The sequence below is a fragment of the Cottoperca gobio genome, chromosome 22, assembly GCF_900634415.1.
Source record: "Cottoperca gobio chromosome 22, fCotGob3.1, whole genome shotgun sequence".
NCBI lineage: Eukaryota > Metazoa > Chordata > Actinopteri > Perciformes > Bovichtidae > Cottoperca > Cottoperca gobio.
Genome location: NC_041376.1, coordinates 848,301 through 874,135, shown reverse-complemented (window position 1 = coordinate 874,135; position 25,835 = coordinate 848,301). Strand labels below are relative to the sequence as shown.

At 42.0% G+C, this 25,835-nt stretch overlaps 1 protein-coding gene across 2 annotated transcripts in view; it reads right to left on the bottom strand.

The window, feature by feature from the left end:
* slc4a11 (solute carrier family 4 member 11) overlaps positions 1–25,835 on the bottom strand; it is an 85,296-nt gene that overhangs the window by 45,361 nt on the left and 14,100 nt on the right. Inside the window, exons 1-3 of one of the 2 annotated variants that reach the window (XM_029460483.1) lie at positions 24,618–24,751; positions 4,775–4,825; positions 414–530 (exon numbers count right to left, since the gene is read on the bottom strand). In XM_029460483.1, the coding sequence (XP_029316343.1) occupies positions 414–530; positions 4,775–4,825; positions 24,618–24,654 (205 nt within the window). In that variant the 5' untranslated portion in view covers positions 24,655–24,751. Of the gene's footprint in view, positions 1–413; positions 531–4,774; positions 4,826–24,617; positions 24,752–25,835 lie in introns of those variants that run through there. The other variant, XM_029460484.1, reaches the window with a different exon arrangement.

The window sequence follows — 25,835 nt, the reverse complement described above, 5'->3', positions numbered from 1 at the left end:
TCTTGAACGATGCGTTGGAGATCCGCCATGACTGCCTTTGAAGAGTGTGCCTCATGTTATGATATAAAACATTTTAACGGGTCGATCACACAGCAGAGGAGAATATTGACTGGAAGAGGCATATTCAGAGAGGCAGCTCGACCATTTTTAACCTTCTTTTTTTTTTATACCCGGGCATGCTGATTGTGACATTCCTGCTTAAAATCAAATCGAGTCAAAAGGTTGGAGCCGGCTCGACGTGCACAGTAAGATGCAGAATATTATACACGAGGGATTTCTGTAGAGAGCTGAAGAGAAACGAGAACTTCCGGGTTCTGTCCCGATGACATTTGTCGTGTGGCTTACTTTTTCTGTTTAGCGTGTTTGGAAACCCCCACCACACACTCTCATCCCCTCTCTCTCTTCGTACTGACCTGGCCCAGGGCTGATCTGGTTGTCATAGAGGTGGATGTCATCTCCGCAGGCGATCGGCGAGTCTTGTCCCTCCTCCTGGCCCTCGCTGCCCTCCTCCGGCTCCACCTCCCGCTGCTCTGGGGACATAACAGCACAGGGTCACATCCTGGACCTCACCGGCTACCAGGCAGAGCACAAACTCACTTTTATTATTATTATCATCATCGTCAGATTGAGTAGACGCTCCAGGCTTCTGGTTTTGCTGGCAGAAAACAACGACACATTTATGTTCTGAGTTTCAACTTGAAGAGATTCTGTCATTTGTATTTTTTGTTGTCATCCCATCAGAATGTGGATGTTTAAAATACCACATTTGGAGATTTCTTGCTTTTCTCTTTGATTAAACTGAATATATTTGGGTTATGGACCGACGAAACAAGACGTTTAAAGACACAAGACAAAGTCACGTTGGACTTTGAGAAACTAGGATGGACATTTTTTATTAATAATAATAAATAAAATAGAAATAAATAAAAATTAATAAAAGTAAATAGAAATAAACAGAAATAAAAAATAAAAAATAAAAAAAAATAAAAAAAAATAAATAAAAAAATAAATAAAAATAAATAAATAAATATACTTCAGCTGGTGTCTTGACGTCACTAGCTGAAGTAGCTATTCTCATTGATTGATTGCTCTAAAGCATTTATAGTCTAAAGAATTTATAGTCATATTGGCACAAATTGTCAAAGAAAGGCTGTTGGATGGTTGTTCATACGGAGACGAGTCCTTCATGACGGGTTTTTTCGATGCATATCAACAGGATTCTTTATGGTAGAAAGCATGACAGGACTCTGAGCCTGTCTGTATGACTCATCCCATTTTCTCCTCCTGACACAGCAGCCCCTCAAATCCAATCCTACAGTAAGTAGTGGGCTCCCAAATATCATCCGGCGATCGGCTTGATGTGACGAGAACAATACTCGTGCTCTTTATCCGCTGACCTTATCCGTGAAGAGGCCCCAATTTCAGTTCATTCAGTTTGTCTTGCATCAGGATCATCCCTCCGCACTTGACATTATTTGAACCTCTCTGTGTCGTCGCCTTGCCTGCATCGCTCTGTGCCTCAGACTCACCGGCTGGGCTCTGACTTTCAAATCACCTTGGGAGATAAGAGCGGCTGCCGAGCAGGAGGAGCAAATCGGCGGTTTTACCTCAAAAAGCAAAGATATAAATACTTATTACTTCTACTATGGTTCTGCTTTTGAAATATTCTATTCTATCTGCTTTTTACTTACTATTTATTACATTTTTAATATTAAAACTCAAAATATTCAGAGTTCGGGCTGATTTGGATTCTTTAAAAATGTAATTGATTGACGTAACTGTGACAAAACAAAGCAACACATAACAGGAAGAAGGGTTGAGGGATGTTTGATATGAAAACTCTGAATGATTGATGTGTTTCCTTCAAACAGAGAGCCGTGTTCTGCAGCACACTTCGACATGTGTTTGTAGTTGTGACATGCATACAGACCACAGAGATAAAAACTGCAGCTTTGCTTCATTAAAGGTGTTTCAAACTCTTGTGTTGTAATGTCGTCCAAGGCTGCGACAAACCATCGTTTTAATAGATGGATTCATCCGTCAATTATTTCATTTGTCTATAAAATGCCAAAAGGTTATGAAATAATTGGTGGATTAATCAATTAGTGAACTGACAACAAACTATCGATTGTTTTAATGTCATTTTTGAGAGAGAATGGCAACAATTTACTAGTTTCAGCCTCTAAACGAGAACGATCGTCTCGTTTTCTTTGTATTATTTGATGGGAAACTGAATGTTTGGACACAACAAACCATTTGATGACAACAATTTAGATTTAAGAACATTTAAATGGGAATTTTTCACTTTTTTATGACATATTATGGATAAATATGTCATAAAATGTCCATAATATGTAAATTAAAAGACGTTATATTGTGCAGCCCTATAGTTTAGTCACTAGTCAATACGTCCTTTAATTGACATCGCAATGTCAAGTTTAGCAGTTTTTTCACAGGGAATATTAGAGAGAGAGAAAGACAGAATTTGCAATAAATAAACATATTCACGTTTACTACGTTACTACCTGTTTATCTATCGCAGGTAAAATCAGTAAAAATGATGAATAATCTGCAGATAAATCCGTAATGGACATAATATTTAGATCACAAGGATGCAAAACAGAGAAAAGAAGCAAATGAAGGAAATGAGTATTCTGTTAATTAAAGTTCAGCACTAATAGTCAACTAGTTTAAAAGGTTTCAAACACGGACTCTGTAACATCAGCTCCACATAAACACCAGCGTGCTCTGATGAGTAATTAAATCCTCTGGAGTCATTAACATGAAGGTTAAGGTGTTTCTGAGTGTGCAACTTTCCAGGATTAAAAACGTTGATGGCAGCTGAATTGCAGGGATCCCCACAGTGCTTTTAAGTGGAGACGGGCCACCGCGCCTTAATTAAAGACCACCTCTACTCATAAAACATTAATACACATTCATAAAGTAAGGACATGAAGCTCCAGGGAGAAGAGCTGATTCAATGTGTTACATTCCATATATTAAATAAGTGTGGCTATTGTTTGTTATTTATTAACTAACGACATCACAAGATGTGCGTCAGGATTTAAGTGCTTAGCACCTCTGCTGCAGTTTCCTCAGGGAATCCATGAAACAATTCACCTATAAAAACAACCTGAAGAGATGCAATAAGATCTATTATTCTTATTTTAACAGCAATGTGTTTTTATAAAATCCTATCCCATGTTCTACTCCCTTTGTATTCTAAGGCAGCGGTCTCCAACCTTTTTTGCGCCACGGACCGGTTTCATGTACGACAATATTTTCACGGACCGGCCTTCAAAGTGTGTGGAGGGGGGGGGGTAAAAACAGATATAAAGTGCATAAAAAACTCATTAGGTTCAGCATTACGCTGAATTAGTGGGAGCCCTGAGCTCGTGTCTCTGCAACGAGCCGGTCCAATATAGGGGGATACATTCTTCACCAGTAGTAAAAGGTTTCTTCTCTTAGCGACACGGTTACTCACTAAGTATGACCTCCGTGCACTCGCATGTGTTGATGTGGTGCCATCAGTAATTGTTTATGTCCTTGTTGTTCACGTTTTTTTCCTTCAAAAAACTCCAAGTGCTTGTCTTTTAATGCCAGGTGCTTGGTCTCCATGTGTCTTGAAGGCTTCGTTGCCTCATGTGCGAGCCTGTGTATTATGCAGAGCGGCGCATGAGAATCACCTGTAGAGATAAACTCTTCTTCTTCTTCTTCTTCTTCTTCTTCTTCTTCTTCTTCTTCTTCTTCTTCTCCTTCTCCTCCTTCTCCTCCTCCTCCTCCTCCTCCTCCTCCTCTCTCCTTCTCTTCTTCTTCTTCTTCTTCTTCTTCTTCTTCTCCTTCTGTCCTCATTGGGTCTTTTCCCCTAAAGAAAGCTCTTTAAAGACGTTTGTTTCCACTCAGACGAGCGTCTTGACCTATCGTCTTATCAACATGTGTCAAGAGACAAAAACGCACAGACGGATGTATCCTATCATTTTTCAAAATAAAACCTATTTCAAAAACCGGGTGCGGACCGGTACCGTGGGTTGGGGACCACTGTTCTAAGGCACAAAAGAACATGAACGAGCAGAAATAATGAGATTCAGTCACTCACGATTGGTTGCTCAGCGCACTAAATGAGCACATTAATATCAGATATGACTCAGAGACATATTAACACACTGATGAAGAACAGAAGCAGTGGCACTCAATGCACTGCTACAACAGCATCACGTCTACAAGAACTACAACAAACTTTACATCTCATGTCACCCTGCTCACAGCTCGTCATTGGGCTCCCAGAACAACCCTCGCTAATGAACCTTTGGGAGGGAAGGGTGGATAATGCTTACAGTAATGTAATTATATCCTGATAAAAGGTTGGCTAATAAAGACAGTTGTGTTCGGCTGCAGCGGGGGGCCTTCTGTTATTCTGCGGAGTGAATTGGTGTGTTGCAGGAGGGGAATAATTACCTGGGGGAGACAGGGAGATCCAATGCAAGTGTATTCTGTCCCGACTGCTTGTGCTGCACATACTAATTGGTTGCCTCTCCTTGGTTTGAAGGTAATGAAACCGCCGTTATCAGTTCATTATTTATATCCAAATGCAGCGGAGTGTGAGAGCTATGTTCTGTGTCTGCAGCTCTCACCTTACGTCACATCGCTATGGATATACTGTACGACGCACTTTAATGGCAGCCATTAAAACCCTTATTATAGTTTGTTTTGCATCGTTGAAACGTTAGTGTGCATTGCATTCACACAGTATGTGCTGGTGTTGGCTCACACTCACCCATTTCTTGAAAGAAGTATCCGTTCTTGGACATCCCTGAGGGAGGTGCCTCTGGAGGGGGGGGGGGGGGGGGAGAGCAGAGAAAGACAGTAATCACTGAGGTGAAACTGGAAGCAGTAACCGGCCCTGCAGGGAGGAAACCTCGTGTTGACACCAGATACACGTTACTTGTTATTATTTTTGCACAGTAACTGTTGGTATGAGAGATGATCTGGTGTTTGGTGGAGATGTTAAAGAGAGAAAGATGGCGTTAAGTTTAGGGAAAGATCAAAGTCATGGTTGATTGTGCATGTCCATCCACCCCGACCTCCTTCCTTACTGTGAGAACACCGTCACAGTGTTTCCTCCGTCAGAGACTTCTACAACAGCTACAAGTCTGTCACTTCAACGTAAACCTTGTTTTTGGGCATTTTGCTGAAACTACTTGCCGTACGGTCGCTCACATCATGTTGTTTGGGGTGTTTTGGTTCTGTAGTATCGACTCAGACATCAGTTGCATGTAAATATGGTGATAAAACATAATAATATGACATTTTAAATCCCTCTGAATAAGAACCATGAATGACTTCAATTATTAATCGACGACCAGAATCGTTGCTGAATATAATATGTAGTAATGCAACGCCTCAAGAGAAAACCACCTGTGGTGGAGCGGCCGCCAGGAAATATAGAAAGAAACCGAGAATACTAGTTCAGAGTATGACAAAGTGTGACGGGACTTCACTCCTCACGCGTTCATCAGGTAGAAAACGATGTCCACACTACTCTCATCAGCAAAAAGGTCTCGACTTCGCTCATTCAGTGATGATCCGGAGTTTTGCTTCCAGGCGAGCAATCGTTTTGCAACGGTGAAGGTGCAGCATTTTTAAAATGGTGGAGATCTCATTTCGGAATTAAACTTGCATCTGGTGAAGAGCTCCACGACAAAAAGAGAGGCCTGTGGATGTGTGCGGCGTGCGGGTGGCGCAGTAAAGACGAGGCGGATACGGAGACGGGATACCTTGAAGGTTATGGAGACATTGTGGGCTCATGCTGAAGGAAGACCAAACATCAACAACATGTCATGCAGGGACTTCCTGCTTAAATCCAACACAAAGGAACACAGGCCACACACACACACACACACACACACACACACACACACACACACACACACACACAGAAGACGGAGGTCAAGATATCGCCACATGAATTTAAGAGTAAAAGAAGCCTTTGACTCTTGCTGGTAATGATATGTTAACGTTTCACGGATGAATCGGCTACAAACATTTTCTAAAAGGAAAAGTTTTGACATTTTTAGAAATCTGTTTATTCGCTTTTGATGAGAAGATCAAACCGACCAATCAGATGTCTGCACCGTAAAATATGAAGATGCTACTTAGCTTAGCATAAAGACTGGAAACTGGAATCTTATTGGTTTAATGCGTTCAACAATCTAAGTTTGAATATGACAAGTTCATATTAAGAAAAGAAGATTTAAAGTGTTAATCAGTGATTTTAGATGTACGTTCCTCGTCTTTATGCTAAGCTAAGCTAAGCGTCTTATGTTGAGTGGTATTGATCTTCTCATCTAACTCTCTGCAAGAATGTTGAGTAATGTAAATACGTAAAACAATCCCTGCGTCTTCTTTATTGAAAAAGTCAAGAAAAACTTTTGTATTTTAGTTCCAGCGGTTCTAATTCTACGTCACATCGCAGCATCCTCCCAGAGGCTGAAACACATCATCCGCCTTTTCTTTTAACTTTTCAAATGGAATAAATTGACTCATTAGCTCAATGTCCCCTTTAAGTCCGTCAGTCTGACCGGCTACTAATGGAAAAGACTTTTAAATGTTCTGAACCTTTACTGTGCGAGCTGTACGCCTGGACATGATTCATTTCAGCTGGTTATTGGACGCTTGGTGATCGGAAAAAAACCATCTATGGTGACATTATTTCCCTGATAAGCGGAGGTTTACAGTACAGCTACGTCTGTCTCTACAGCAGGGACTTGCTACCAGGCGTCTTATGTTTTTACAAGGAAATCGAACCATGAAAACCCGCTATTTCCTTTAGTTTTACATCTTTCTGATTTATGACAGCAGAAGAAACTCCCCAGAGTTTGTTGGCTTCCTCAAATACAAAAATACGCATCAGTTCCCTCATCTGAGTTGCTGTGTTAACACACACACACACACACACACACACACACACACACACACACACACACACACACACACACACACACACACACACAAGATACATTGTGCCTTCCTGCACAACACACATCACGTCGTGCAGTCTGCTCCCCTGCAGCATCTTTCAGAGCTCACACACACACTTAGCTGGACTATGAGCTTAATGGATATGTTGTAATCATGGTTATCATGTTACCTCCTCATTGTATATGTGCTGAATAAACTAAAGAGTTCCTGCATCATAGTGTGCATTATAGTCTATTATACATTTGTTTTTATTAGCTGGTTCTTTCACTAAGGATGCAACTAAAGATTACTTTCATTATCGGTCCAAAACCCCAAGATATTCACTTTAATATGGTATAAAAACATAGAAAAGCAGGAAATCTCCATATTTGGAGGCTGAAAACAGCATTTTCTGCAATTTTTGCATTTAAAATCAAAATCGTTGCAGCTCTACCTGACACACGGAATATCTCTCTCAGCAGTATTGAAGCGTATTACTGCTGTTGTCAGTGTTACATGTCAGCCTCATGTCTAAATACACGAGTTACATTTCAATGACACGTCTGAACACTGAAGGCTGTCACATTAACGTGAAGGCTGCAGCAGCGCAGGGTTCAATAAACTGAGAGATTAAATCGGCACGTACGTTATTCAGAGAACTTGCAATAAATGCATCAGTTATCATCTTATGCATCAGTTTAATAAACCACAAATTCATCTTATGTCAGATGATCAGGCTATAAATAATGTTTTTTATTCTCCTTGCAGCAAGTGGTAGACAAAACAGCAAAATACTGTTAATAATAACCGATTCATTTTCTGTCAATCGACTCGATTAGACTCTGATAATAATCAGACCAGCACTCTCTCTATATCTTCTTCACGCCTCACGCCTTCTTGCATCTTGGATATAATCAAGAAAATCCAGAAAACACTTCAATATGTGAACAAATAGGAATTAAATTAGAGTCACAACTTTAAGTCTCATCAGGGAAGTAAAGTAGGCCACAGAACTCTCTGTGTAATAAATAATGAAGTGTATTAAGAACTTGATTGGGAGATTCCCTGGAAGCAAACGCAGCTTTCTCTGCCGCACTGAATGTGGCGAGAGAAACGGGGCTGGAGACGCAGCTAATAATCTCTTTAGTGTCAGTTTATCAATGGACTGTTTCGTCTTTAAAAACATCAGAAAAAAAGAACCCAAAGTGACGTCATGTCTCATTTTATCCAAAACCTAAAGATGAATACATATCTTTTAAATATTATCATTATTATTATTATTAAGTGGGAGTAAAACCAAGAACAAAGCACTGTTGAAAAGTGGGAAATAGTGACATTAAATCCATAAAACTAGTATTTCTGTGCACAGAGATGTTGGAGAAAAGCAAATCGTTCTCTATTCTGGAGGCGCTCTTCTGCTGGACTCATTTATTTATGTGGCACAACTTGCCAGCTTCCTGTGCTCCTGTGTCTTAGTGTGAGTGCTGTGATCACCAGCAGCATCATGAAGACTCATGTGCTCTGCTTGTATTGAGCCGTTTGGCACTGAGTGACACAGAAAGAGATTTAGAAGGATTGAAGGCGGCGGCACGTTATCCGTGGACTGGCTTTTCCAGATCGATGAAAAATACAGCAGCAGCAGCAGCAGCAGCAGCAGCAGCAGCAGCAGCAGCAGCAGCAGCAGGCGGCAGCAGCAGCCAGCAGCAGCAGCAGCAGCAGCAGCAGCAGCAGCAGCAGCAGCAGCAGCAGCAGCAGCAGCAGCAGCACAGCAGCAGCAGCAGCAGCAGCAGCAGCAGCAGCAGCAGCAGCAGCAGCAGCAGCAGAGCAGCAGCAGCAGCAGCAGCAGCAGCAGCAGCAGAGCAGCAGCAGCAGCGCAGCAGCAGGCGGCAGCAGCAGCAGCTCAAGTGGAATGAACATTAAAAACTAAGTTTTATTCTCTGGAAGTGATTAACCCGGTACATCCTTGCAGCATTTGTGCAGACTATAAACTCCTAAATGCACCGCACACACATGCAGACATTAGACATAGCCGATTAAAGACCTTCACATACTTCATGCTCTGCAGATTCACCTAAATTAATCTGCACAGCAGCTTCATTCTTTGCATTTGAGTGTCAGAATACTCCCGCCCTTGGATGTAGTTGAAGGAATTATAATTTTAGAGATTAAGGTTAAAGAAGACAGAAGTTTGCTTTAAAAAATTAATAAATCATAAAATCCAAAAATCAACATCTTCATTTAAATTCAATTAAATTCCCTTGTGTTCCAAAAATATAATAAAAAAAAATATGATGCACTTATAAAAGTAAAAACATCTCACACTATTTTAATGAATAATAATAAAAAATATATATAAACGACTCAAAATAGCCGTTTTCAGACTGAGAAACAACACTGGTGTGTGTGTGTGTGTGTGTGTGTGTGTGTGTGTGTGTGTGTGTGTGTGTGTGTGTGTGTGTGTGTGTGTGTGCCTGGTGGTGAGAAGCCATCTTTGCAAGGCACACACGTACCAATCACTGACAACCACTTCCTGAGAAACAGAAATGAGATCTGAAATACATCATCGCAGAAGCACGCGATGACATGTTCACTGACACACGGAACGCGTCGGACTTCAGCGCTGTCCCTTCTGCGAACAACCTCTGCTCCGTACGCCACGCTCTGCGTCACTCAGAATACACTTTTATTCAGCCGACGGTGTTTGTGTCTCAGATTTGATCCTTATCGATTGTCAAATTAAATATCAATTAATGAGATAACTGGTCGTCCATATGGACAACTTTAACTAACTTGTGACTTTCATGTTTTTAACTGCACCTTTTAAATCGAACATATAAATAAATAAAGTGTTTTTCTCACAAGCTGGAGCAAGATGTATAAATGATCGATTCTGAACGTGCAAACTGCGAGTGATAATAATAATGTGGGAGTTTGAATTATCTTTGTCTACACCTGAGACATCGTTTTCTTTTCTTTAATTATGACCTGATTAGGCCTGAAGACTCTCACTAAAATAAATAAATGTGCATGACCTGGAACTCAGTATGCCTCCTGTGATGCACTCATGCATGTCGGTTATCTCACAGCTGCAAATGAGAAAGCTTCAGTAAAAAGGAGGAAATTCCCCTGCATATTTCTTCTTTGTCTGCGTATAATTTATTTCCGAGGTTGAGCATTAAAAGCCTCTTCGGCTTGTTTATCATTCACACTTAGGTATTGGATCCTGGTGGTTGTACAGAAGTGGCTGGTAACGCAGCTCTTGCAGAGAGACAAAGTGCAGATTTGAAGATGTATGATAACCTGCTGCAGAAAAGAGGAAGCCGTCTACAGACAGGAAGTCAGAACTGGTTAGAATAGTATCGCACATACGTCTCATCTCTTTCACTGATCTGCTGTGTGTGTGTGTGTGTGTGTGTCTCTTACTTATCATTGCTCAACATATACATGAGGGAAATATCAGTTTACACGCACAAGCCAAGCAACATCTGCTTTGCTCCCGTCTTGATGTATTGTCAGTACATGCCACATGACAAACTCTTTCTTCCCGATGCACCCGAACCTTCCTCTGATACGAGCTATCTGCAAAGAAAACATGGCAGGCAGCTGATCGTTGCCTTTGCAGCCACAGTGTGTTTTGCATCAGACTAGTGACACAGCAAGTAACAACTGTTTGACGAAGACAGACTGTTACTATGTTCTGTAATTTCTGTCTCTGCAACCACAAATACCCCTGTGGGCTATGAATCAAACACCAGCTGGACGTTCCCTCAGCGCTGAATCCCCTTTTTGATCCTTGTGTGTGCAGAGAACATGACTTCCCACAGTCCTTAAGAAGAAGTGATCGGGATTTCGATGCCCCAGGCTAAGTATAAGATGAAGCCCTGTGGGTGTACGCGCGTGCGCACATTTAATATGATTTACCACCTCTGTTATCAAGTCACAGAGCACCATTAGAGCTAAACACTGCAGGAAACCCAGTCCTCGCCTACCTGGCCATGACGCAGTCACATACAGAACGAAACGGTTTGTTTCAGTAAACAAAGACACTTGAGAATTCTCTGTGAAGGACCGTAAATGCTCTTCGCTCACTTAAACACGATAATAAGAGCAGAAAAAGATCACAAGCATTCACTCCAAACAAGTGTCACCTCAGGGCACACAAAAAGCACGAGGATGGAACGAGTGTTTGCACGTGTTGGTGACCGCAGTGCACAAGCGTCCTGGTGCAGTGTGGCACAATCAGAGGCTAACGCAGTACAGTACCAGCGGGTGAATAATGACCATCACCTCTAATCCCCTTTTAAAGCAGCGGGCGGTTAAGAAGTTTAGAGAGGAACAGGAAACACATATACATCCCCAAATACTAATAAGGAGCAAGAAAGAAGACACAGAGATAAGGAGTGAAAAGGGAATTTGTTGGGAACTATTTAAAGCTCTTTAGTGCAAATGTCTCAAGTTCTGCAGCTCGGGACGCGTCCTGTTGATACATTATATTCACTAAATTGGGAAAATGGTGTGTGCAGAATCACAGAAGGTTGCGTTCCTATTTTGCTAGACCAAGATAAATAAAGATACACATTTATAACTTTGACCTTTGTTAAATCCTGCAGGTCGATGCTAAGTACTGCAGATGTCATGCAGCTAACAGTCCTGCTGCTGTTTGCTGGTTATTTAATCAAGTGAAAGGAACGACTTCATACATTCTACAAGCAGTTGCGGACGACTTTATTGGTAAGAGTCACTCGTTAGTCTAACGCAGTACAGACTTTGCCTTAATTGCATCAAGAAAAGCGTGTTTTGATGTGTATTTAAATGCTCCGAGACAACAGGAAGTCAATTTATACGACCCTCGGTGTGTACATAAACCAGCCGGGTTGAAACGGAGCCAACCTTCCTCCCCGTGCAAGCTGATCTATTGTAGGGTAGTGCGCTGCAGGTACATGCAAAACAGATGCCAGAACCCCCCAGGAGGGAAAAAACCCTGGAATTTGAGGGAGAGGTGAGGCTGAAAGTCTAAAGTGAAGAGGGACAGAGATTAAAAAGGTGCCCCTGCTGGGTTTGTAGGGGAATCTACGAGGGCTCGGCCAGCACCGAGGAGGAGGCCGGACCTTTTGTTGGCTAATTGTGCCCACGGGCTCTGTTGGCACCCGTCCTCTCTGGAGCTGCGGTCCCAGGCGGAGAGGGAAGTCCTTTCGATGCTCTGCTCTGGTAGCTCGTATGCACATTTTAAACAGCAGGCCTACATTTGGCCTTTACTTGTCTTCTTTTAATTCCCAAAGAATTTTAAAGAACTTCAGTCGGCGATGATAATTACACACACACATTGTAAACGGCGATCTACAGTATGCGCTCACATGGTAGGCGTAGGGGCATACTGGAGCCTGAAGTTAGGGGAGAGGGCACGCCTAAGCATTCTGTTATCTCCAGTCTTTCCTTGATGCATTTCTGCATTTCATTCATTCAGGTTCTTGCAGAGTTACTAGTCATACATGTGGAGAGGAAGTCCAAACAAAAGAACCTTGTTGGGCTGTTTCAACATCCAACCTTCTTGAGGTAAAATAAATACTTTACGCTTCAATAACAACGCCGCCGCTGCTGCAGGTACTTCCTACTAGCTGACAACCATCTGCCACGACTCCACTCCACACTCCTCCCGAACCTCGGAGATCATTGTCCTCTCTCCGAGGGAACTCCGAGTGCAACTGAAACTGCTTGTATTTGAGATCTTATCTTTTCCATCAGCACGTGAGGGCAAATCTATTTTCGGCCGGTCTTGGAAAGCCTCCTGGTGATCCACCGAGTAGAGCCGGCTCTGCGGGGACTCTTCTATAATCTCGTCCCTGATAAGCAGACCAAAATGGATGGAGTGATTGCTCAGGTGGGAGGCCACCCCAGAGTGAAAGGAACCACAGCGATGAAGCCTCGAGACAAATCTGGTTGGATGATGCAATAACATGTTCCGGCTCGATTCTTAAACTCATCATAACGCCACAAGGTCGCTGCAACGTCACCTCCAACAAAACACTTTCCTGCAGTGTTTTTACTTTTTACACTCGGTGCAGTCGATTCAAGCTCAAACTACAGCGGCTGAGAAATGTGACAGACGGTCCCCATTTCATTTTCCAAGAAGCTAGCAGTCGATGCAACCCCACTTTTACCAGAGGTGACACGTTTACCGTCGATATATTATATTATATTACAATACGAAATCTATTTCTAAGACTCAGCCGAATACATTTAAAAGACCCGACGTGACAAAAAAACTTTTTCTGGAACGATTATTCGATTCACTGATTATTTAAATGCATAAATTAAGATTATTTTAGACCAAATTAATAATCAAGTAGCTGAGAAAATGATTTCTGCTTATTTTATCCTTTATTCTACACTATTTTAATTATGTGTTTGAACTATAATGTTATTCATTGGTTTTCACCTGCACCCACAAAATCTAAGCATTACTCACCGTGTGTCCTGTTTGTGACGACTTAAGTACGATATCCTAGAGCGTATTAATATTATCTGTAGCTGCTATCAACGTGTTTTGTCAATTAAGTACTTTTCCACTAGCTTTAACAAGCCTGTACTTCCGTCCATTGCTGTTATCCAAAGAACCTTGAAGTACAATGAGTCACATCGGCAGGAAAAATAAAAACTCTTTTCTGCCCTTCAGTTTCCTTGAACCAGATTGGTAGAAGTTCTTATTCAAACTCAAGAGCAAGAACTCCCCCGTGTTTCCATGCTTACATTGTTAACAAGGGAATGTGGAGAACTGCGAGTTAGACGCTGCACTGATGCTGAGCATGTTTGCTCCCTGTTGTATCACCTGTATCCCCGGGCTGGTGTCTGACGTTGATGATGTCACAGCAGAGCGCTGACCATGAGGCTGGCTACGACTGAGCTGTCTGGCAAACGGGTGGACATGAGTGTGTGCACTCAGCCATATATTGTGCGTGTGTGTGTGTGTGTGTGTTCGTACCTTCATGCATTAATGTGTACAATTCATCTCTATGGGTCGGAGGATGTACAGGTGTGTACAGAAGTTTGGTTTTAGTTGATCTCTGGTAAACACAAGATTTAAAGTGGTGCTTTTACAGATCTGCTGATTAATGCATCTAAACGTTTGGTCAACATAATCGTGCTAATCAATACATTCTTTTTAGAAACTAACGAGAATATGTGATACTGTGACAGCCAGGTGTCTTTGTAACATCAACCAAAGAACATTAATACTTCAGGTTTGCCATCAATTCACTTTGAATAATCGTCTAATTGGAAATTTGTGAAAAGATTCCTCGAGTTTCTCATGTTGTTTTCATGAACGTCAGATCCGTCTCTCTCTTGGCGTGAAGTCTGTGGACAGAAGAGCTCTGCAGTAATCCTCTGGTCCTTTCACCTGAGAGGGATTGATAGCTACAGTGAGCTGGCTACTGCGAGTTCACAGATGAATCCGGCCCCGTCTGCAGCGAGACGAGGCATCGTGACCGAGGTTAGCGCAGGAACATGCTCCAATTTTAAAGCCCTCCACCCCCGGCACTTTTCTTGTCTGTCCTCCCGTCATCTATTTGTACATCTCATTTTACATTTTTCATGTATTTTCTCTCTCATTCCGTTTCCTCTCTTCTGCCTTTTTGTCTGTTTTCTCAATCTCTAGCAGTCACACACACACACACACACACACACACACACACACACACACACACACACACACACACAGGTGTGGGATTATGCTCAGGTGCTGCAGCAGGGACGCTCTACTCTCTGCGTGTGTGTTCATTATGGTGAACAAGCCAGGCAGTGAATGAGCTGGAGAGTGACTGACTGAGGGTGTTGTTCCACTACACACAAACACACACACACACACACACACACAAACAAGCCAACTGCTCGCTGAAGAAATTGGCTGCCTCGATTTTCATAGTAGGGGGAAACGAAAAATAGTCAGTGCTCGGGGATTCCTGCTAATTACTTGCACATTGGCATCTTCCTCTAGCTCGATTAAAGCCAGGCCACCATCTCCCTTTCAAGTTGCCTGCTCTCCGCACAGCCTACTGTACGCCGCTCCAGCCTGCCCAACAGCACACATCTCACTGCTTTTCATTTGTGGTGTCCCCCCAGAGAACTACACAGACATACTTTCAACTGAATCAATGTGAGGCAGCGGGAGAGAAAATGCCGGCACTAAACCTAGTCGACTGTAGATCCGTGAGGTCCTTTATTTATATACGTGCAAACTGTGCATGCACCCTGTGCTACATGTGGAAATAAGTGATTTGGGTTATTTCCAGTAGCATGCAGAGGATGACATTTGATGGGTGTGAATGAAACCACTAACCTCATCAGTGCTCTGTCCTGTAGAGCAGCCGTCTCTTTGCTTTGCTAAGTTGAGTCCCGCACCACACAGACAGCATTTTAATTAAGCAACCTGGACTACCTACTGTTCTCCAGCGTGTCCTCATACAGTAAGTCTCACTGCTATCGTGTCCACCTCACACTGTGTGTAGAGAGGTGTGTGTAGTCTTCTTGTGACTTCTCTTGACACTCTAGAAGATATTCTTGCCCTTGTACTTCCCTCAGTGTGAACTGTGCTGCTTACAGTCACACTCCTTTACATGCACTGAGCAATAAATACTACTACTACTCAGACGGACCTGAACGTGCTGAAAAATGGATGCAAATTCGTTGCTGCAGCATATGGATGATGTAGATGACTCCATCACGACATGCAGCGAGGACAAAAAGACACAGAGTGAAGGAGAAGCGCAAAACACATCGTATGCACAAAGACTATACATGCCATGTATGCAGATACAGTCTTTACAATCAAAGTTTGGGAATTCATCATCTTCAGACATCTTGGAATAATGACTTTGTTGGGGAGGAGAGGAGGGGAGCAGCAGAGCGCCATGTCTACCACTGTTGTGTTGTGTTTGTTGGTTTTAAATTAAATTCACTGCAAAGGAGAAAGTACCCAGCACAGTACAAATTGTTCTGTGCTGGCGATGCTGTGCAGCCTTGAAAGACCATACAAAAGCAATATTAAATAGGAAGTGAAACAGCACTGCAGTACTGCTTCCTGTGCGGTACGCTTTAATCTGCAGTGAATTGGTGTGTTCATGCTGGAGGGTCGAAGTAAACTCCTAATTACACAACAGCAAACCAGAGCGGCCTGTCATGACCACAGATGGGGAAGGACCGGCACCACCGTGTGCTTTTATTAATTGCAAAAAGAAATGAGCATTTATGTGTGTAAAAGTATGTGTGTGCAAGAGACCGTGTAAGAGATTATGTGTGTCTTAAAGACAGTGGCAGCCGACAATCTGCTTTATTTCTTTGAGTTAAAAGCATCTATTGTATTTTGACTTACCTTAAGAGATGACCTCCAATTAAAGTGGATTCAATCTAAACTAAAAGGCCCCGAACATCCTCAACTTTCACCCACTGAAAACTGAAGATTTTCAAAATAAAATGCACTTTCTGCCTTATAATCAGGGTTACAAATAGCTGTACAACATCGTTTATAATTACTTGTTGTTCTTCTAGGATGCAATCCATTCGTATTGAAACCCAATGTTATCCGATCGTCGGAAAAGGAAGAGAAAAGCTTTCATCCCCTCAATAAAAGATTCTTTAAACATCCGCATCTGGCGCTGCTATAAAGCAACGAAGACATGTGGAGTTCAAATGTTTACAAAGGTAACAAATACTGTGGGACTAAAGGGGGCGACAGGGGGCGAGGGGAAATGGGACAGGGGGAGAAAGACACAGAGAGAGAGAGAAACAGAGAAGAGATACAGAGGAGAACGAAGAGATAGAGAAAGAGAGGAGAAGAAGAGAGAGCAGAGAGAGAGAGAGAGAGACAGAGAGAGAGAGAGAGACAGAGAGAGAGAGATGGAGGAGAGAAGGAGAGAGAGAGGGAGAGAGACACAGAGAGACAGAGAGAGAGAGAGAGGACAAGAGAGGAGAGAGAGAGAGGGACAGAGATGAGAGATAGAGAGAGAGAGAGGAGAGAGAGAGAGGAGAGAGAGAGGAGAGAGAGAGAGAGAGAGAGAGAGAGAGAGAGGAGAGAGAGAGGAGAGAGACAGAGAGAGAGAGAGAGAGAGAGAGAGGAGAGAGAGAGACAAACAGAGAGAACACACAGAGAGAGGAGAGAGAGAGAGAGACACAGGAGACAGAAACAACACAGGAGATGAGAAGAGAGAGGAGAGAGAATAGACAGAGAGACAGAGAGAGAGAGACACACAGAGAGAGAGACACAGAGACACAGAGAGAGAGAAACACAGAGAGAGAGAGAGACACAAACAGAGAGAGAGAGAGAGACAAACACAGAGAGAGAGAGAGACACACACACAGAGAGAGGAGAGAGAGAGACACACACAGAGAGAGAGAGAGAGAGAGAGAGAGAGAGAAGAGAGAGATAGAGAGAGAGAGAGGAGACACAAGAGAGAGAGAGAGACACAGAGAGAGAGAGAGAGAGGAGAGAGAGGAGAGAGAGAGAGAGAGAGAGACACAGCAGAGAGAGGAGAGACACAGAGAGAGAGAGAGCGGAGAGAGATGGACAAGAGAGAGAGAGATAGAGAGAGAGAGAGAGAGGAGATAGAGACACAGAGAGAGAGAGAGACACAGAGGATAGAACACATAGAGAAGAGAGACACAGAGAGAGAGGACACAGAGAGAGGAGAGACACAGAGAGAGACAGAGAGAGAGAGAGAGAACAGAGAGATAGACACAGAGAGAGACACAATAGAGAGACACAGAGAGATGAGAGAGAGACACACAACAGAGAGAGAGAACCACACAGAGACACATATAGAGAGAGAGGAGAAGAGATAGAGAGAGGAGAGACACACACAGAGAGAGATAGAGAGAGACACACACAGGAGAGAGAGAGACACACAGAGAGAGAGACACAGAGATGATATAGAGGGAGCACAAGGAGACAGAGAGAGAGAAACATATATAGACACAGAGAGAGATACAGAGAGATAGACACAGAGAGAGAGACAAAGATAGAGACACAGAGAGAGACACAGAGAAGACAGATAGAGAGACAAATACAGAGAGATAGAGACACAGAGATATAGAGAGACACACCAGATGAGAGAACATATATATAGAGAGGAGATAGAACACATACACATATAGATATAGAGACACATATATATACACATATATATATAACATATATATATATATACACATTATAGATATACCATATATCCCATAAATATATATGTGTATATAGATGTATATATATATATATATATGTGTATAATAGCTGTGTATATATATATATGGGTAGATATAGGTGGGGTATATAATAGATATATATGTAGATATAGTGTATAGATAGGTGTAGAGAGAATAGTATGTGGGATATAGAGGGATATAGCGAGAGAGAGGATAGATAGTAGAGATAGGCGAGAGAGAGAGAGATATAGATAGAGAGATAGAGAGAGAGAGATATAGAGATATGAGAGAGTATGAGATAGAGAGAGAGGGGGGGGGGTGTAGGGAGAGAGAGAGAGAGAGAGGAGAGAGGGGGGGGAGAGAGATAGAGAGATAGAGAGAGAGAGAGGAGAGAGAGGTAGAGAGAGATAGGGAGAGAGATAGAGAGATAGAACAAAACACACAAGAGAGAGAGAGAGAGAGAGAGACACAAGATATAGAGGAACACAAAAAGAGAGAGAGACAGATACATATATAGACATATACAGAGAGAGAGATAGAGGAGGATAGATATACAAACATGAGAGAGAGAGACAGAGAAGAAGAGAGAGAGAGGAGATAGATATATATATATATAGGAAGTATATAGAGAGATATATATATATGAGAGGGAGAGAGGTATATGGGATAGATAGTATAGATATATAGATATAGATATATAGATAAGAGATAGGGGGGGATATAAGATAGAGGAGAGAGAGAGAGAGAGAGATAGAGGGGTAGAGAGATAGATATAAGGGAGATAGAGATATAGTAGATATAGGTGGATATGTAGTATCAGACACAGAGAGTAGACAGAGACAAGAGAGGGAGAGGGGGAGAGATAGAGAGAGAGAGAGAGAGACAGAGACACAGAGAGAGAGAGGGGGAGAGAGAGAGAGAGAGAGGAGAGAGAAGAGAGAGAGACACAAGAGAGAGAGGAGAGAGAGAGAGAAGAGAGAGAGAGAGAGACACACGAGACAGAGAGAGAGAGAGAGAGAGCGGAGAGAGAGAGAGAGAGGGGGAGAGAGAGAGAAGATAGGAGAATAGACACGAGGAGAGAGAGACAGAGAGAGACCACACAGGGAGAGAGAGATAGAGAGAGAGAGAGAGGTGTAGAGAGAGAGAGGACACGAGAGAGACATAGACACAGAGATATAGATAGGAGGGAGATACATAGGATACAGAAACAGAACACAGAGAGAGATATCGGAGATATAGATAGAGAGAGATATATATATAGGGAGAAGAGATATACAGATATACACATAAATATATAGGGGTATATAGATAGGAGAGATAGAGATATATAGAGGAGTATATATATGTGTAGAGATAGAAGATAGGTGGATATAGATAGATATGTGTGGACGATAAGGGGGAGAGAGAGGATAGAGAGATATAGAGATATAGATATAGATATATAGAGAAGAGGAGAGAGAGATATAGAATAGAGATAGAATAGATAGAGGGTGGTGGGTGGGGATGGATATATAGATATATAGAGAAGATAGATGGGGGAGATATAGATAGAAGAGATAGAGAGAGATATGATATAGTATATGTGGGTATAAGTATATATATAGAAATATATATATATAGATATATAGATGTGTGATATATAATATACATAATATTTATATATATATATATATAGATTATTATATATATATATATAAACATTATATATATTATATATATATAATATATATATATAAATATATATATATATATAATATTATATATAATAATATAGATATATATAAGATATATATACAATATATTGTATAATATATATATATATATATAGTATATATATATATATATATATGTATATATATATATATATATATATATATATATATAACACACAAATATATATATAGAACACATAACTGTCAAAAATTGCTATATTCCTGTAATATATTTGAAAAATAGTAATAAAACAAAATTTTATGTAATATGCTATAGTGCTAATATAATGAATTAAATTATAAATTTAAAACAATCACCAGTGTTTTATTATAAATATTAAAAAAAAAATATATATATATATATATATATATATATATATATATATATATCTATAGTACATATATATAAAAAAACATGAATTTAAATAAAATCTATATATATATATTTCACGTCATTAACTGGTGATTAGCATCTGCAACATTAAACACGTTTGGATAAGTGGAGACTGTCTGCTGCTTTGTTGTGAAAAGTGGTAAAACTCAAGAAACGTACTTGTAATAAAAACACAGAAGAAGAAATGACTTAAAAACCTTTAATCTTATATTTAAGTGATATGCTGCCAGAGACATCGTGTAACGACGAGGGCTGCAACTCACGACTATTTTTATCATCGACTAATCTGAAAAGTTATTTTTCTGATTTATTATTTTATCTATAAAATGTAAAAACAATTGCGAAAAAATAGCCATTGTGCATAAATGTCTTAGTGTTGCATTGTAAAGTATACATTCTTCACATGTAAGAAACTAGAAGCAGCAATCTTTGCTAAAACCATCATCTTGTGTCAATCCACAGGTTTGCTGAAGATGCAGAGAAGCCACATCACCATTGTCATAAAGGGAAATTAAGATTCTCATCAAGAGCATGCAGACAAGCAAGTATAAATGTGCAGCAGTGCACCTCCCATCTCCTCAAACAGGGATGAAAACAGGACAGAACATGGGAGCGCTCTGCACAATGAGCCACCAAAATGGCTCCAAACAGCTGCTTTACGGAGGAAAAACACTCTGAGGAACTGCGTCTCTTGCACTTTGGACTGTTTACAGTAGAACACACACCTGATTCTCTTACTGTATATGTGTCCAACAGAGTACAGACCATGTTTCCCAAATGATTATATTGCCATTAGTAACAACAGTAGTTGGTAGTAATTGCACGTCATTGATGTCATAGTGAGAAAATGCGTAATCACAGCACGAACACACACTTCTCACACATGCTGCTCAGCATTTTTGCTAGATTGTGATTAAAATAAAGCTTAAAACGTCCGACTTCACTGCCCAGCTCAATGACAGGAAGTGCTTTCATCACACTGAGCACTGCAGGCGTGCAGAGTGTGAGGTCTGGTTTAGACCCTTCTAAAGCTGCCTTTTCTCTCTTTTAACCTTTCCCCCACGAAACAATACACCTGTGCAAGGTGTGTGTGTGTGTGTGTGTGGGAGTATTTTACGAATATAAATATAATAGTGTGTATTTATGTAAATGTGTGCGTGGGAGAATGCAAAACAAAAACAAAAAGGCTGAACAAAGAAGATGGACTAAGACAGCGATATAAAGACAAACAAGAGAAAGTGTGTGTGTGTGTGTGTGTGTGTGTGTGTGTGTGTGTGTGTGTGTGAGAGTTGTAATTGTAATGAACGTGTGGTCTTCATTCTGTGTTCGTTGAACTGTGCATGATGAGTGTCTATGTTGACACATCTACATAATAATTGTGTGTGCTAACCAACACATTATGTAGATAGAATGAATTGTGTATATAATTATGTGCAGTGTGTAGAGACAATATCTGTGACATCGTCAGTGTGAGTGTGTGTTTCCGTGTGTGCAAATAGGTGTGTGTGAGAAGAAAAGAAAAGAAAATGCTTATGTGTGAGTACACTTGTTCGTGTGTGGCTGCCTTGTTGTGTCCTGGGTAGACGTGTTTTTGTGATTTTTTCGGTGCTTCGGTGTGTGTGTGTGTGTGTGTGGTACTGTATTATAATTTGTATGTGTGTGTTGGTGTGTGTTTCTCCTCTACCCAGATGGCTGTGCTGGGTAGAGGCTGGAGCCTCTGAGATCTGTTGCCAGCGGTGAATACTGATCAGAGATCACTGTCACATCTACAGCACGCACACACACACACGTCATCACTCACACACACCTCCACTTCCACATGGTCAAATTGCTAATTCACACCGCCACTATGTGTCCTCCATGCTGATATTTTCTGGCCGTGCAGGTCACGACTGCAGCGCTGATTACCAGGCTGTCTGTCACACCTGAGCATCGACACCCTGCGCGCACGACTCCTGGAGATTTCACTTGTGTGTTGTGATGATGATGATACGTAAACGGATTCAAGTAAGACGGAAGAAATGTGGATTTATAGAGATTATAATTTGGGATTTTTCTACTTTCAATAAAACTTCGTAGCTAGAATTAAATGTTGAAAGCACTGCGACGCGATTTAATCGAGTAGATGGACCAGTCGTGCACTCAAATGATTAATCGTTGGGCTTTTTTCAAGCAAAAATATTCTCCAATTCCATTTTCTGAGAATTGAGGATTTACTGTATTTGTTTTGTAAACTGAAAAAACAATATCCATTAAATCCACTGATATATCCAAGAAATGTAGACTCTGCATCAACCCGTCCAAGTATGAGGAGCAGTGGGCGGCGACTATATACACAGCAGTGTGGGAGTCTGGTGCCTTGCTCAAGGGCACCTTGGCAGTGCCCAGGAGGGAAGCTCTCCAGGTACCAGTGCACTGTCCCTACGGACCGAGCGACTGCCGTTACAGAAAGCATCAGTGACAGATATCATGGTTCTGTGCTGCATCGTTACAAACTGCATTCGCTCCATTTTGAGAGCAAGCAAACAAAATCAGAAATGTAAATCAAGCCGCTCGTCAGGAAGTGCAGGAACATTACAATGTTTAATCTCACAGTGAAGCTCTGTGGTAATTTACAGCTCCATAGAGCGAAGTGAACCCCATCTCTCCTGACCTCGACCCACAGCTGCTCCTTCACCCTGTCAGCAGGTCGCCGCTGATAATGACACAACGTGGAACATTAGGGGGAACACCAATAAAAACATTGAGTGTAACATTGTGTGTAATGTGTCTGGGCAGCTTCGGCTGAACATTCTGATGGACGACACGTTCCTGCTACGTATGCTGAAGGTGCTGCGCATGAACGCTCGCTCTGCTTTTATTTGAACATCTAGGAGGCAGAAACACGGAGAAATCTAATCTTGTGGTAAAGTAATTGTTGAGTCACTGATGGTGATCAATAACTCCACAAGCCAAGGTTACATTCCACTGCAGAAAGGAATCATTGTAATCAGGTGGATAAGACGTCGGATACGACATTACTGATTTAGACATTTGGACTCTTTGCAAACCTCAACCTTTCCTGGGATTGATAAAAACCTTTCTGTTCATGAACCACATTGTTCTGCTGCAAGGATCAAACCTGCCCTCTCCGCCTTTAATCAGCACTAAGCAAATGAATGCAAATTACTCTTCAGAGGACGAGCCACAGCAGTGTCCATCACGCCCCGACACACACTCTGAGATGTAGTTAGTGTGCACAGTGCATGACGCTCGCTCACACACACACACACACACACACACACACACACACACACACACACACACACACCTCATGAGAGCACGATTTTACTCTGACAAATACATACACACAAAAATGCACGCAAACACGGATATATCGCCAGACATTATCCCATACACTAAGGGTTGTGCACTACAAACAAAAACATGCTTGTGCATAGACACACGCACTTGTATTATCACCCCCCCCCCCCCCACACACACACACACACACACACACATTGGAGTATCCAACTGCCTTCCCAGACAAAATGAAAGTGAGGCAGTCGCATCACACCTCCAAATGGGCTCTGGTCTCTCAGAGGACTTTCAGTGAGGGGAGAACTCGCTGCTCTCCTGTGGCTGTCACCAACACTAATCTGTCTGTCACTCACACACACACACACACACACTGATATATGGAAGTACACCTCTTTTTTCTCATGCACAGAAACACAGAAACACATGCACACATGTACATACAATACACACAGATACATGTGCACAGTCACAACGCTTCTGGTGCTCTGTCCATCCCTCTTGTCGAGCAAAGCGCACTTGCACGAGCCCCGTCAGCGCAACACATGAGAGTGCATTACGAGCTCTGCATTCCAGCCGTCTCCGCTCGACAGGTATGCCGCCTTTCTCATGGTGGGTTTTTAAATACTTTGTAAAAGGTTCACATCCAGAACTGAAGAAAGACGACGCAGGAACCTCTTGTGTTGCATACCAGACATAAACAAGAAGAACAAACAGCAAATGGGAAATTATACAAAAATGCAAAAAAACATCTGCACATCTGTAAGCACATCAGGGCTTCTACAACCCCCCCCTCTGGAAATGATATAAAAAGAGGATTTCTGTCACAAACCGAACAATGTCGCATTCCTAAGTACACAGAAAGAGCAAACACAAAAAAGCACCAAGTATGTACAGTAGAACACATGCACACACAAACATCTGCCTGAGTGGAGGTGGAGGTGGGCTGCACATGTTTTGCACAGGGGGTTCTCAGGTTTCACTAGGCAGGGAACCCCAAGGTTCTCCCAGTGAACGCCGTGTCGTGCACAGCTGAGCAGAAGCTCTGAGAGCTTTGATCCACTTACCCATTGGGACAAAATGCAGAACTTGGTTGGTCTCCATGACTGAGCAAGTGGTGGCGAATGCACACTTCCTCTCTCCAACCGCTCCCCCCCCCCCCCAAGTCAACCCATCATGGTTGTGTTATCCTGTGCTGATGAGTGTGAGATCACCTCTGCTCCCTTGCTCTGCTCTGTTTCTGACTGCCTCTCAGACACATGCAGTGACTCAGCCCAGCTCTGCCTGCCTACTCACCGTCTCACCGCTGGGTCCTAGTGCCTTCTCCTTCCATCCTTCCTTCAATATCCCAGCTCACCAGCCAGCAGCCTATGGCACGCCAGCGTGCTGCGAGGCAAACCTCACTACAAGACACACCTCCCCAACATGCAACATGTCCTCTTGTTGTCTGCCTCACCTAGTCCGACAGCTCAAACTGACTAAACTAGTGTCACCATGAAGCTTATCTCTCTCCATGATCTCATTCACATTCGTGTACTTGTACACTTATTGTGGTTTGTGTTAGGGCAATGTCAAGAATGGATTGCAAGCATGTATTTCTCTGTCAAATATTGTGCATACTAAACTTTCCGTCGCAGCTGGAAAAGCTTGAGATCACTCACATATATACACCGGTGCTGTTGGTCGGACACAAATCATTTAAAGAGCCTTGAGCTCTGGAAAATGTGATTTTTCACGATTTTAAGACACAATTTAGTTGTTTAGTTGGAGCCCTGATTCAAACGGACTTACAGCTTTGAGAAGAACGTGAGGGCAAAGATCTGACAGCCAGAAAAAGAAGTCAAAGAACAACAAGAATAATTGTCAGAGCTGCTATTTCTTTTAGCACATGTACATGTTTTTAAGTGGCACCAGAGAGTGTATGTTATGGCAAAGAGCACCAACACGTCCGTCATGCGCAGCTAAAGCGACAGAGACTGGGATTAGATTTGTGTTGACACCTTTGCATTCAGTTGCCCAATGCAGTCATGTAACCGCAGCTCTGTCCAAAATAAACAAGCCGCTGATGAGCGCACGTTATTCTGGATTATAAAGTTTAATTGTAGTTTGAAGACACAAATCCGATCAATTAATTAATTGTACGAAAGAACACACACTGAAGATGTGATCACGTTCTTAAACTCCAAATGCACAGTGAACAAAAAGACGCTTTGCACCGTCTAATATATGCATCAGGTATTTCTTACCTTCCTATGACCCCCATCAGGCAACGCACAGGCAATGCA